Source organism: Lycorma delicatula, chromosome 5 (genome assembly GCF_047948215.1).
Source record: "Lycorma delicatula isolate Av1 chromosome 5, ASM4794821v1, whole genome shotgun sequence".
In the NCBI taxonomy this organism is placed as follows: Eukaryota; Metazoa; Arthropoda; class Insecta; order Hemiptera; family Fulgoridae; genus Lycorma; species Lycorma delicatula.
The window spans coordinates 10,285,631-10,301,332 of NC_134459.1; the positions used below are offsets into that span (position 1 = coordinate 10,285,631).

Below are 15,702 nucleotides of genomic sequence, written 5' to 3' on the forward strand. Positions count from 1 at the left end.
CATTTAAAAAGAAAAAAGTTGGAAAAGTGTAATTGAACTGTCAACATAAAAAATAGCGGTAATCTTTTTAAGTTGGTATTTTTTATTAAGTCTCTTTACCTTACAATTTTAGATTATTTTTATTTAAAATATGAATAGGCCTACATAAAATGCCGAACTTATTAAAAAAAAAACCTTTCGTATGAAACTTAAAAGGAAAAAGAATTTTACGTCTTAATAAAAATAAGAAAAATGTTACAGACATACAACTAACCGTGAGTTTTTTTTTTTATAAAATCCTGAAATGTGTATTATACTTTTTTTATTTCAAATATTTTCTTAGAAGTTTAAGCAAAACTACTTTGAATAATAGAATAAAACGAGATTATAGATCTAAATAATTACGATATAATAAAGCAATATAAAACAAACATGAAGAAAAAGAAGAAAATATGTTCAAATCGTCTATGTAGTAGTTGTTTGTTTTAAAACTGTTACATTATCTGCAAAATGAAACCGTGTGGCTTCATCTGAAATAAACTATAATATAATAAAATGTTTAAAAACTGTTTATAAAAAATATAATTACAATTTATAAGTAGATGGCATTTCTAATGCTAAATTATCATCATTATTTACATTGAGACATGAATTAGGACGTCATGGCGACTTGAGTTGTGATTTCAGTGGTTTAGGTTAACTTTTACGCTTTCGATTGGAATAGCCCCAAAGAGACATTTCATGTACACTATATTCGTTTTACAATAAATCTGAAAACAAGGAAACGTTCAAATATCGTTAACAAAAACCATTTGTTGAAGGTTTTTATGTTTTCCACTTTATAACCGGTTAAAGTAGCTCTATTTCATATTCATCTGTTTGTTAAAGGACGTAATTAATTTGACAAAAACAATTTAATAATTGAGCGCAGGTTTTTTTTAACTACTTCAAGAAGCGTTAACTCGTTTTATTCAAGGCTAATGCTATTAACATTACCATTGAGGAAGAAGTATATACAGCTTCAAAATTATCTTCTGGAAGAATATTTCAGTTTATTTAGAAAGGGAATTTTTTTTTAATAGAAATTGATATCATTTTTCACCGAATGAATATCAAGGATTTTAAAGAAGTATAGTAGTTTATGAACTGTAAAAAATTAGATAAATATAAAGGAATAATGTTATAGTTTGATGAGTCTTTACATCGATAGTTTATTTTTAAATATATTGTCCGTTAAATGAACAAACAATCTTTCGTCCAACGATTTTTACTTTTATTAAGTTTATTGACAGGTAGAATCCTGTTATTGATCCTTGAGTTATTGACGAGCAGTAAATCTTTTGATTTACTTAATCTGTTTTCAGAATGATGATACTCTTATTATATTACTTAATGAAAGAAGAAACTACTTGAAGTCGTTATAGCAAAAATTGTTTATTTAATTTTAAAAGTAGTAGCTTATTTTTGCCTGTTTCCAAAAAGTTCTGGGTTCAAATCTCAGTCAGATTTGGCATTTCTTCACATGTTACAAAAATTATTTTTTATAATAAAAAAAAAATGAAATAAGATAATTAAATTTGGGCGTAGGCCTATCGTTACAGGAAAAATATAAAAATGGCTAAAAGATTTATTAAAACGTTTACAGTTTTATATAAATTTTTAAATTTCATAATTTGGCTGAGCTGTGTGTAATTACAGTTATAGATTCATCAGTAACGCCAACTACCTAGTTGGTGATAAATTACAATTTGGAATATTTTAAATTATTGATTATTAAATACACTATAATAACTGATATTAATCACACCCTTTTCGTATAAGTAGTAAATATGTTAAATCCTCATAAATGGTTTTTCAAATTTAACTCGTAAATCATTCATATTAGTGTAAAACAAAATGTAATTAATTAATTTTGTTTTATTTACCATACATCATCATTTGGTGTCCTAATTGGTGGCAGGTCCCTTACGCCATTTCTGTCTCTATCCATTACTGTCCAAAGCTCTTTCCTTTGTCCCCTAATAGTTTCCAATCTTCACCTCACCTATCAACTTCATCATTCTCCTTCTATTGACCGTTCCGATGTAGTCGTCAAAATTCCACTTCCTCTAACCGCATGCCGAAATAAGTTTCCTTTTCTTTTGTGTACTTCCCGCATAAGTGTTGTTTCTTCTTTAATTCCGATCGTTACTTTATCATTCTTCAGTCTTTCAGTCTATCCATCTTACTTTCTTCATCCTTCTCCAAATCTAAAACTCAAAAGCCTCAATCCAGTTCCTCTCCTTTTTTTCTCTGCTCTATTTCCGTTTCCGTACTACAAGACATTATATACATAGCATTTGGCTATGTTAAGACTCATTTCTCATTTTATCTTATTAATTATAAATATATGAACCGTCTCCTTTTTCTTATTCGTTTGTAAAAGTAAATAAATTTGTTTATATTCATCAAGCCTATTTTGCCAACTGATATTTTATTTTATTATTTTTCTACTTATTAATGTATTGTTCGGTCTAGATTTACATTTCATTCTGTTATCAAACGATCTCATCACCTCATATCTTCATCGACAATGTAATATTCGTATAATATATACTTAAAATAAATATTATAGATGTAATGATCGTTACGACATATTAAAAATTATATTTAACCGTCAACTGAAAATGACCTTTATTTATTTGAAAGTTGAACCGGCGAATTTAAGATATAGAATAAATACAAACGATTGAGGTATTACACCAAGGCGGTTAGTTATTCGATATTTTTGGTCCTCCGGTCAGGTTTTCAACCGGCAACCTATGAATCTTTCTTAATTCTAAGTCCAGACTTTTACAACATATAATCTCCTCTTCTTGTTAAAGACTTCCTTTGCCATGACTGTCTTTTCTTTCATTTCCGTTGCGCTCTTCCAATCCTCTGTTACCATAGTTCCCAAATAATAGTAAGGTTTTCCATTACCGTATAAAAAATTGAACAATTCACAATTATTAGACGGTTAATTTTATATTTACAAGACGATTTTTTCATTAAATTGTTCTTTTTCCAGATTACTTTTAGCTTATTTAAAAAACATTATCGGTTCTGTTCTAAAGTGTGATTTTTGTTCTTTAATTCTTTAAACGCTTTTCATTCTTGGACCGTACAGAGCTATAGCTTAATTTATATGATGATGATGAAAAACGCTTCCAATTTCATCAGTGGTCCGAATTTGATTTTCAAAGATACAAATTTTTCCTTGATAATCTAACAACATAATCATAGGATTTTAAAGATAGTTAGAGTTTTTAAAATAATATCTATAAACTTATTTTATTTATAAAGAATACAATTAAAAATATGAGGTAAATTATTGTATAAATATTTTTTGAATCAGATAAAACACATAAATAAAACAAAAATCTTTTTAGTCCAAAATGTTAATAAAAATAACCAGACAAGTTATATATTTCCAATTAATAAAATAAAAGATAATTAAAAATTTTATATCCACCTTACCAGCAAAAATATGTGTTTTCTCGAGATCTTTCGGTTTATTTCAAACCATCATCAGGAGATAAAAATAATATAATAAGTCAAAAATTAAAATAATTACACAGTCATGACTGTTTGAATGTCAAAAGTATACTAGTATTCAAACAGTCATGACTGTAATTACTTTAATTTTTGACGTATTATATTATTTTTATCTACTGATGATGGTTTGAAATAAACCGAAAGATTTCGAGAAAACATCTGTTTTGCTGGTAAGGAGGATATAAAATTTTTAATTATTTTTTATTCTAATAAAAAAATTATCAGCTAAAACCAAGTTTAAGAAATTTGTTTCCAATTAATTAACAATAAAATATTTGTAAATAATGTAATTAAATATAAAAATACATTTACGGATGAATAGTTAGTTGTTTAATGCCCGAAGCTACCTAGATAAACAAATGATAAAAATTCATTCAAATATTCATTGAATATTTGTTGAATTTTTATCATTTGTTTATCTAGGTAGCTTCGGGCATTAAACAACTAACTATTCATCCGTAAATGTATTTTTATATTTAATTACATTATTTACAAATATTTTATTGTTAATTAATTGGAAACAAATTTCTTAAACTTGGTTTTAGCTGATAATTTTTTTATTAGAATAAAAAATAATTAAAAATTTTATATCCTCCTTACCAGCAAAACAGATGTTTTCTCGAAATCTTTCGGTTTATTTCAAACCATCATCAGTAGATAAAAATAATATAATACGTCAAAAATTAAAGTAATTACAGTCATGACTGTTTGAATTATTCAGTAATGGAGCAAAAATAAGGTAATTCTTTATATCGAGCAGGCCGCTCCTTATTTCTCTGAAAATTCTACGTTCCTACATAAAGTATGAAAAATTCTTTTTATTTAGAATTTAATGTAGAATTTATTATTTAAATTTAATATTACTAAACTAATATTATAAAAAAAAATACATTATCGTGTATTATATTTTTCATTACCTAACATCCTCTAAAAATATCGGTGTTGACTTCCGATACGTTTAATTAAGTTAACTTAGAAAGTGAATTTAAAGTTATTAACCGTTAGGCGAAAGGTTAGAGAAAAGGTGGAGAGTTTAGGTGAATCGTGATTTGGTGGCGTTATCAATCCGCTAGGGTTGTTTTCTTGGTAGGGGTTGTGGATTAGAGCGACGATGATGGTGGGGATGGAAATGAAGGGGTGGGGGTGTGGGGAGCGCGCCAGTTGCAGTTCACTGTCAGTTCTCGTGCAGTTCGGCTCGCGGCATGAACACGTAGTGTGGATGTGGTGGTGTCGTAGTGTGTATGATGGTTTTGGCTCAAGTGGGCGAACTTCGCCTCACGCAGCCTTGACGCTCCTGGATGCGTTTCACTGTGCAAACGTAAGTACAAAAAAAAGTTTTTTTTTATAAAAATTAACGGTAAAAATAAGTTTTAGAAAAAAAAAATCGAGAAAAAACTTTAAATAAATCCCTAAAGTTTATCTTTTTACGCGTAAAAATATATAAAACATTTATTACAAAATAATGTTTTGGAATTTGAAATTTAACTTTTACATTTTAAAAGTGCGCTTAGTAGGAGTGAAATTAAAAAGAAATTCGTAAAAATTTAAAAATATGTATTTATAAATATAAAATTTATACGCATATGAAACCGATACATTTAATGATAATTAATAAAACATGTTAAAATTATTTTATTCGTGAAATTTAAAATAATTTTTCCGATGAAAATTAACTAGACCCCCATATTTAATAAAGTAAATTAAATATTATAAAAAGTCGTTTAAAACAATCTTATTACCGAAAAATCTGACATACTATAAAGTCATATAAAGTTCCTATAAAGTCAAGAATAAGCGAAATTTCGCGCTTTAATTATTCAGAATCTCTTAATTAAATTGCAAGTTTTATTAAATTTAATGCAACATGGTACCAAACTAACAACTAACAATTACAGTAACGTGAATAATAATATAATTAAAATTCGTTCGTTTTATAGTAAAAACATTTTTAGCAGTTGTAATTTGTTTTAGCATTGTTTTGAAATAAAATCAATCATACGGTGAATAAGTGTGCTTATTGCTATGATAAAAAAAGATTAACGTAGAATTTTTTTTTTTAATTATTCTTTATCACAGATTTTTAAAATAGATTAAAAATTTATTATAATGAATTATTATTCTGGAATGTAAACAATAAATTATGTTAGATTAATTTTATAACACATTAAATTTAATTTCTTCTCTATATTCCACATTTGTAAAAACGTTTTGCTTTAAACATTGAAGGCTTTGTATTATTGTTTTTTTTTAATTATCTTTTTTTACAAAAATATTAATTATTAATTTTTTTTCTGTACGTCGAATATTATTTAATTACTTTTTGTTAACTTTAAAATTAAGTATTTAATTACAGTTTTCAATGAAATACTTTACTCTTTATACACAAATATTTAATTTTAAATGAGACAAACAGTTTTATTATTTTTCTAAAGGATATTTTTTAAAATTAACCAACATGTTTATTAATTCATTAATAATTGATAACATTTAATGACAAAAATAATTAAAACTAATAAGCATTATTACTTAATATTCTACGTACAAATACTATAAAGCAATTTAGAATATAATCATAAAAACAATTTATTAATAATATTACATAATATATTTTCACGGCTAAAAGTAACGAAATTATAAATATACAAATATATATATATTTTTAAAAACATTTCATGGTTAATTAATAAGTGAAATAAATAAATTATTAAAGGTCAGTGACCTTAAAAATGATGTTTTTTTTAGTTATAGTTAATAAAATAAAATTGTATTTGCGTATCTTATAAAAATAGAATTTAATTTGAAATTGTATTCCGAATTGTTTGATTTTTAAATAAATGAAATCATTTTATCAAATGAATCTACCACGGAAGAAAAACAAACTATTTTTTCTAGTTTTTCTTTTAATCTTTAAAATATTTTTGATTTTTAAAATTATGGAATATTTTTAAATATTTAATATAGACCTATGCGAAAATAGTTTATTTATTTATTTACGAGAGAAAGAATTAAAAAACAAAAGCTAACATTATAAATGAATGGAAAAGTTTTACTATTCTTAATCCCGTAGAAACATTGCTCTAAGTGTTTCTTCTAAATATATACCCTTGTTATAGTTCGTTAAAAATTCAATATTACTCAATGAAGGCAAGTACTACTATCTTTGTTAAAAAAAAGGATTAATATGTAATTTATTAATTAAGAACGTTTAATCTTTAAAGTACAATAATATTAGTACTTAATACCTTGGAAAGTTTATATCTTCAATTTTTTATTTTTTTAAATGATTCTTTCTGTTTTTAATTGATTTCAATTAAAGCCCACCTTTTTGATTTCCATCAAACATTAACATTTTTCATAAAAATAAAATTTTATTAAAAGACTTTTTTCTTTTAATTTAACGTGGAAGAAAAAGGGCGCACGTAATCTTTTTGTAATTAAAAAAATAATTATTTAAATTTATTTACTACAAAAATATTTCTTATATAATTAAATTTATGATAATATAAAGACCGTTGTTCCTTTTTAAAAATTGTTTTTCTGTTAATTATTCTTTTATTTAGATTGGATTTTAATTATTTTGAAATTCAAAATTTTATTACTAAACCTACCGAATTTGTCTAGCGGTAAACTCGTCGTCGTAAATCATCTTATTTGAAAGTCGAAAGTTCCAGGTTTTAACCCCAATAAAAACAGTCGCTTTTTTGGATTTTAATACTTAGATACCCTTGTTCTTTGGCGGATGGTTTTTTATTAACCACACGTCTCAGGCATAATCGGCCTGAGTGTGTTCATTTACCGGTACATATTGTATCGATTTATACTGACAAATCTGATGACTTTAATTAGTGATACCAATGTAAATAAAAAAAAAACTTTTACTGTAACATATGTTTTTTAAATTTATATTAAATAAGAGTTAATGCTACTTTTATTATATGTTTTTTTTTTAATTTTGTACTTTTTGTTTTGTTCTAAGCTAGCGTATTTTGACTTTCGTTTTACAGATTAATATATAAAAAAGTATAAACTATACGTAAATCTTACTGTACAAATAATACTTAAGATCGATAATCTTTCAAAGTTTATGCTGTGATCTAAATTTCAGAATAATCCATTTACATTGGGGGGAACTATAAATTTATTAAATGTAATTAGTTTACATTTATTGATCTTTATATGAGTAATATATTTAGTATTTTTTTTTAAATTAAGCAACCAAATATTTTTTTACGCACTAATCGCTAAATAAGCGTGGCGTGTATAGAATAAAAACAAATTATTTTTTTGTACAAAAATGGGAAAATAAATAAAATCACAAAAATATTCTACTACTACTACTATTGGATTATGTTATAATCTACTTACTTATTAAGTACTATAATAAAACTGCAAGGTTATTATTATGTTCATTTTTTATTTAAACAATGTGTAATTCTGCAAATAACTTGCTGATAAGGATATCGTAATATTATTGCAATGAATAATAATATTAAAAAAATAACACAAAAATTTAGATTCATCGGTTTATTATTAATAAAGCGGGTTAAAATTAGGACAATCGTTTTAGTTTTAAACAAGATTAAGTTCTTTTTATCCTAATTAATATAATTTTGTTTTAATTCTTATTTGTTCTAAAATAAGTAGCCCGCACGCATTGTTGTACTTAAGTAAATTAAATAAATTAAGTAAAGTAAATAAGTACTGTAAGTAAATTATGAAATAAATAATCGATTGTTATTAATTGTCTGATCCCATATATCTTCTATTTTTGTTTGTTAACGGATAATTTTTATTGAAATATTTAAGAATTTAAATTATTACCCGAATCAAAAATATTCTTTTTTTAGATATTTTTATCTGTATTTTTCAATATGTTTTTAAATAATAAAAGTATGTATTTATAAATATATTTATGGAATGAAAGTAAAAATAATTAATCGTAAAAGTGTAATAATCTACGGTAATGTAAAATTTTTATAATTAAATAAGCCTTATTTCAGAATTAATATGTTAAAATTATGAAAATTTTATAATTAAATTGCATATTAAGGCAAGCTTTTCAAAATAATTTGATTTATAAAATTAACGTTTCGATTACCCCGATTTATGCAGAATAAGTATAAATAATAATAATAATGATTAAAATACAAAATATTTATGGTAATTATAAAATCATTAAGATTATTTTAACTATGGGAAATTTATTCCAACATACTTATCAGTAAAAGCTATTTATATTTCGAACGATTTTCTTAAACAATGGAGATTTATCAAAACTTATTAAACCGTAATTATCTACCGTACGATTAACAAAATTCATTTATTAAAGAATTTACAGGATTTTATTTATTTATTTTCCATCGATTATATTTATAAAGTATAATACGAGTATTATAATTTATTTTTATCTATAAAAAGCTTAAATAAAATTACATCTATTCAAAAATCATATAAAGTTGTTTTAAAGGGCTTCTTATATACATATATACGTATTTGTGTATTTATAAAAAGAAAAAATCAAACGTTTATATGATTTATTTTAATACAAACTAATAAATAAAAGAATTAATTTTATAGTTTATCAAACTTATAGCGGCGCTCCAAGAAAAAAACGATTGAAATTTTCCAGAAATAAATCTTACCCACCTTCAAACCATATTACTGAAAATACCGTTAAAAGCCACTATGGCTTTTAACGGTTTGCATAGAGCGATAAAAAATAACAAAATAATATGTAAATATCTGAATGACATTCATATATATATATATATATATATATATATATATATACGGTTCCTGAAATTTGAATATTTAATTTAAATGCTATATATCTAATAGTATAATAATTTTAATTCATTTATAATGCAAAATATTTCTAGTTTTAATTCGTCTAAAATTATTCCTTAGAGAGGAGAGAAAGAAAAATAAATACATGACTTTTGTTAAACTGCGGGTTATATTACATGAAAAATATAATTTGAATTAGCTACATTTAATTTCGTTAACAAGATCATGCGGTAAAAAGAAATTTATTTTAAGAAATGTGAAATTATAAGAATTATATTTGAGAGTAATTAACTTCGGAATGAATTCAGTGAGAGTAATATAAAATGTTATAATATAAGTTATTAATGGATAACGTACAAAATAATAAACTTGTAAGACGATAATATAGCATCCCAAAAAAAAATAAAATAACAACAGTATTATATTTAAAATAGTTTTTTTATAAGACTAACAGTAGATTAATTACTTTCTGTAAATCAATCAATTTTGTAAATATAATAATAAAAAATAAAATTAATTTATTGTAGTTTTAAAAAATATTGTTCATTAATTTTTTCTGTAATTAGATTTTGTGCAAAAGAAGAATAAAAAACAGAAAAAACAATTACTCGAATATATAAAGTATAAATGACGAAACTAAAAATCTTTTAGTTTAGGATAAAATTGATGTATTTCCATAAAAGCAACAAAATTTCACGTCAACAACATATATTTTAAATTGTAATAAAAAATCATTAAACTTATTAAAGTTTGATTGAATATTCAATAACATAAAATATCAATAATAAATACTATATTTTATGTTTATTTAAGTATACTCCTATTTATCATAATTTGACAAGATTAATTAAGAGCGTTTACGAAGATTAAAAATAGGCTAAAAATATATAAAAAGAATCTTATAAGAGGCACTCTACATTAAAAAAAAAACCAAACGATAACAATTTTTGTTCATATATTTCTTAAACACAATGAAAACACTATATTTATTATTAAATTCACGATAATATGTCAGTAATATTTAAAATGTAGGCCTATCGAAACAAAAATAGGGTGTTCTATTTTCACGTGTTTATCACGAATGAAGTTTTAATTTTTCACGTGTTTTTATGAGTATTTGGAATTTATTTTATTTATATAAATAATTATAATTTATTTTCCTTAAAATAATTTTCGGAAAGTATGCAATGATAAAATAACATTTAAATGCTTTAAAGTATACATAAAAAAACGTAAATTCTTCTGATAAGTACGGATATGAATTAAATCAACGCTATGTTTTATTCGATTACGGATTAATTCAGGATAAATAATTTATTGTCTATTTTTTATTGCTTTATGCCTGTGTAACACCCAAGCAGCCTCACAGAGTTTAATGAAATAAAAATCAAATGACTCATTTCTGACTGTAATTCTAAGACAATTATTATAAAAATAGTTGATGGCCAGGCGTCATCTTTTCCAAAAAACTAAATTAATTTAAGCTAATTTTGATATCGACTTAAATATATATGTATATATCGTTTGGAATATGTAAAACAAATTGTTAGGGATGTAGGATGTAGAGGGTATACTGAAATGAAACGACTAGCACTAGATAGGGAATCTTGGAGAGCTGCATCAAACCAGTCAAATGACTGAAGAAAAAAAAAAGTATATATATATATATATATATATTTCGTAAAAAAATACGGTTTGCATGAAGATAATTAAAAAATAAAATAATGATAAAAAATATAAATGATGATCATCGATAAATAAATCTTTTCGCTTAATCATAAAGGCATAATATTACATAGGAGAAATTTTAAATATATTTTAATGTAGAGAAATTATTTGAAATTTGTGTCAATGAAATCAAAAAAAATGAAAAAAACGAAAATTGAATTAATAAATTTTACGTATCAAACGCCTTCGTATACACGTCATGAATAAAAATTTGTTCATACAGTTTTTAAGAATTTTGAAATCGGTCAACAGAGATATATTTTCAGCAAAACAGTAAAATAAAATGTCGTAAATGAGAACACTATCTGAAGGAACCGATTGGTTTCCAAAAGAAAAAAATATAATTTCTTTTATTAAAAGAAAAAAACTGACAACACAGTTGCCTCTGATGCACGGCTTAAACTTAATTTTAAAATATTTATCATTATATTTAAATATAATAATTTTTCGTTTATTCAATGATTCTAACTAAAGCGCGTGCGCATACCGTACTTAATTCTTGTGGTTGTGGCGCTACTAGTGGCGACGGTCGGCGGTTGCTTTACACCGGTAGATCGGTGTAGCTGGGAGGCTTAACGCACTAGGTACCGAGTCGGCCGTCCGATCGAGTTCGAGACCCAGCCATAACGAAATACATTTTTACACTCTAAATATTATTCATTTATTTAATTCTACCGCTCACGTGTGACGTCACAACATAACAGACAACTACAACAGCATTTTTTTGGGATGGGCATGCGATTTTGTAAAAAATGTTTTTTGAAAATAATGTTATTGTTTAATCGTTAACAAATTTACCTAAGAATAATATGACCTTAATTAGGAGAAATCTCGGGATACTGAGAGTAACCTTCCTCTACAAGCACACCCCCTTGACTTTTTAAGTTTTGTAATTTATGTGACTTTTATTTTGTAAGGTGATTTTAGAGGCCGTCACCGAAAACACACACCTACATACGAGCATTAACATCCGTAAAATTTCCATCCGGTTTTTTGGGTTCCTTATATGTCAAAACGTTAACATACGATAAAACCGTATATTCCCAAATTAGACCGATTACAATACTTTCCTCTCTAGAGCTTTAGCGCTTCTACAGGACTGGAAAATAAAAAGATCAATAATTATTAGAATTATTCCCATAGGTCTTTGCCTATGAGTTTAAAGCTTAAACGTTCGCTTCGTTGTTGGTAAAACAATAGGAACGGTCTATTTTTTCCGTTATTATTTTATACTCTTTTTATCACTAGTATATCATTGATAAAGTATATCTTTTTTCAAAAGATGAAAAAATAAAGAAAAAAACAATTTTTTACTACTTTTAAATCAACCTACACTTTACAGCCTTGAGAAACGCGCAATAATAATCCTAAAATATGCACTGTTAACAAAATTATCTCATAACAAGTAACAATATTTTACTAAATTTTCGACTTCCAAATTAGAAGTTTTTCAAATCAACGGTAATTCAGTTATAGTTTATTCAAGCAATAGCTATTACAATCAGGATTGATTGTTTATTAACAGATTTACAAAAGCAGGAATGTATTGATTAAAAAAAGTTGCGTAATAATGAAATTACAAACCGTCATTAGATAATGGATGAATGTAAATGAAGATTTAATTAAATATTTTATGCCGGTGTGAGTGATGGATAATTCTCGCACGAAGTTAATAATTCACTGGCTGCTTATCTGTCAATCAACGGCTCATTATTGCAGGAATATACCCCATGTTATTTCGTGATATAATATTACTTTTTTCCTAGGAAAAAATCCTGTACTACTTTAATTAAAAATACTAATTATAGTAATTTTATTTAAATCAATATATATATATATATACAAATTATCTACCAATACAAATGGGAATCGTTGAAATTGATTCTATAATAAATATATTGGTTGGATTTTTTAAATAATTGACAAATCAATTATTTAAAAAATCCAACCGGATTGTCAAAATCATGACAATCAATTTCAAAAAATTGATTTTTTTAAATATAACAATCATAATAATTAAGCTTGAAGAACTGAAGTTAAATTTTCCGTTCGTTCATTTAGTTAAATATGAATATGTATGTGTGTTTCACGCACTTGAACGTGATTATTACGTATTAAATTGTAACAAATTGTATTTTTATAGTTGTATCGCATAAAAAGGAAAACCTTTATTTAAATATTTATTAAAAGTAATAACTTTAGCTATGATCAGATTTTTAAAAATTCATTAAAATGTCTTAAAGCAATCTATATAAATAAAAATGTAAATGTTCGTTTGTTAAAAATCTTAAATCTTCTAAAGTTCTTCACAGATCGCTTTGAAATTTTTACACAACGTTGCATTCGAATACGCGCGTGTTTTTATATACCTACTATTTATATACATAAGATTTCATACCTGTGCCAGGTAAAAACATGCTTTTTTTAAAAAAAAACAGCGCTATCTCTTGGACGCACCAGCAACACAAGTTATACTAAATATTTTACGACACCATTTAGTATTTTCGATATGTGTGTCCGTTATAGACTAAAAAACATCTGGATCGATTTACGCGCGGGGAAAAAGGGAAACATTGGAAAATTGAAAAAAATAAAAAGGAAGAAAGTAAAAAGGGAAAATGGAAAAAAAGACAACCGGGGAAAAGGATGTTGAAATGGGAAGGGAGGAAAGATGAAGTGGTAAAGGAAAATAAGGGAAACAGAAACGGGGATGGAAAAGGAAAGGGGGTAAACGTGAAAAGGGAAATATAGGGGAAAGGGAGTTTGGTAAAAATGAAAAGGGGAAAAGGAAAGCGGGAAGATTAAATTCTGTGAAGTTCCGTAATGTTCATTTTATTAATGTTTTATCAAACTTTCAATTCTGTTCATTTAATCTATATATATAATCTAGCAATGGCGAAGCATTGCCGGGTCTGCTTGTTTAAAAAAAAGATTGTATTTAATAAAAATATACTGAGCTGCAATTAATATATTTTATTTAATTTTGAAAAATAAAATAGATTTTTATTACAATTAAAACAGCTTTCCAAGCAACAGTTTAAAAATAATGTAATTATGCTTTCGAAAAAATGGGATTTAAAAAGAAAAAACCTTTTACATTTTATTAAATCTTCTTAGAACATTAATGATGTGCTCATTACATGTCAATTTTTTTGTTTTTTTAGAATCATGCAACGCTTTAAAGAATTTAATAAATTTGAAGTAGTCTATTTCTGTTTAAACTGAAATATTATTATTTAAAGGGGGTTCTTTAATTATTATTTTTTCAAGATAAGTGTTATTTTTTGTAATTTTAGGTTAATAATTTATTTTTATTTTTTTGTATAACGTCATTTATTCATATACTTAAATTCATATTGGTGTGATTGCATTTAAAAAATCTATAATATTAATTAGTTAAGTTAGGCAGTTTGAAACTCTAAACGGGTTATTAAAATAAATATTTAACCTTTTCATTTTTTAAATACTGATATCGTTTAATTAATTGTAGTTTAATTACCGGTCAGAATATTATTTAAAAAATTTTGTAATGTATATAAAATAGATATGTATGTGTAAGAATTATAAAAATAAAATATTGTGAAAAAGTTACTCGTGTTTTCAGTTTATCTGTTATCTGTTTTATCGGTTCTCTAAAATACCACAATAAATTCCTGCAAAAAAACACATTGTAGAAATACAAAATTATTTTATTTTTTCAATAAAACAACCTGATGTGATTTTCATTAAAAGTAATCTGTTCATTTTGGATAAGATACAGATTATCACTTCTGGGTATCTTCTATAAACTTATTTCTTAAAAAAAAAACTTTCACGATTTTATTAATTAATACAACAGAAATCTTAAAATACGTAAAAAATAAAATAAAAAATTATATAATAACTTTGTAGCAATTATTTTCACTTTGTTATATTATAAATCCTATAAACTTCTTGATCGATGTATAATATCTCTTAGCGCATTGTGATTTAATTTTTTCAATAATTATTTTATTTTAATTTTATGATTATTCTTCAAATATCCCATGCAGATTTCTGGATTCGGAGCCGGTAGGCACCCGCATCTCTTGTCCGTCAAGTTAGGGTTAGTGTAGTCTTAACCCCGACCGTGCCCGAGGCGTGTGGTTAATTGAGACCCAATCACCAAAGAACACCGGTATCCACGATCTAGTATTCAAATCCAAATGAAAGCAACTAGCTTTAGTAGGATTAGAACCTAAGAACTCTCGACTTTGAAATCAGCTGATTTACGATCACGAGGTTTGCTAGGCTAACCCTAACGGTAAAAAGCTAGATTTAAAACTTTCGTTCTCAGTAGTGATTATTTAAAACCCGAAATAAATTTTTTTAAATTAATATATTTAATTTATTTTAAAAAACAATTTGCAATATTGATGAATTGTCAAGTTAAAGAACAAGTCATTACAACTTGAAAATATCAGAAAAAGACTAGTTTTATACGATATATTTTGTTATTAATATAAGTCTGACTTTGGACGTTTGGATTTTTATCATGCGAGACAGTTTAATAATAATTTAAGCTTTGAACGATTTTAGCGCTGAGCAGTTTGACGTTTTATCAAATTTTCGATAAAAAAATGTAAAATTTTCAGTGATTATTTTCGCTAACGC

The 15,702-nt window shown here is 25.1% G+C and overlaps 1 protein-coding gene across 1 annotated transcript in view; it reads left to right on the forward strand.

Moving 5' to 3' along the window:
- The first annotated feature begins 4,745 nt into the window (after window positions 1–4,745).
- The window catches only part of LOC142325823 (uncharacterized), a 282,933-nt gene continuing 271,976 nt past the window's right edge, over window positions 4,746–15,702 (forward strand). The window contains exon 1 of the mRNA XM_075367845.1: window positions 4,746–4,873. Within this exon, the coding sequence (XP_075223960.1) occupies window positions 4,775–4,873 (99 nt within the window). The 5' untranslated portion in view covers window positions 4,746–4,774. The remainder of the gene's footprint in view (window positions 4,874–15,702) is intronic.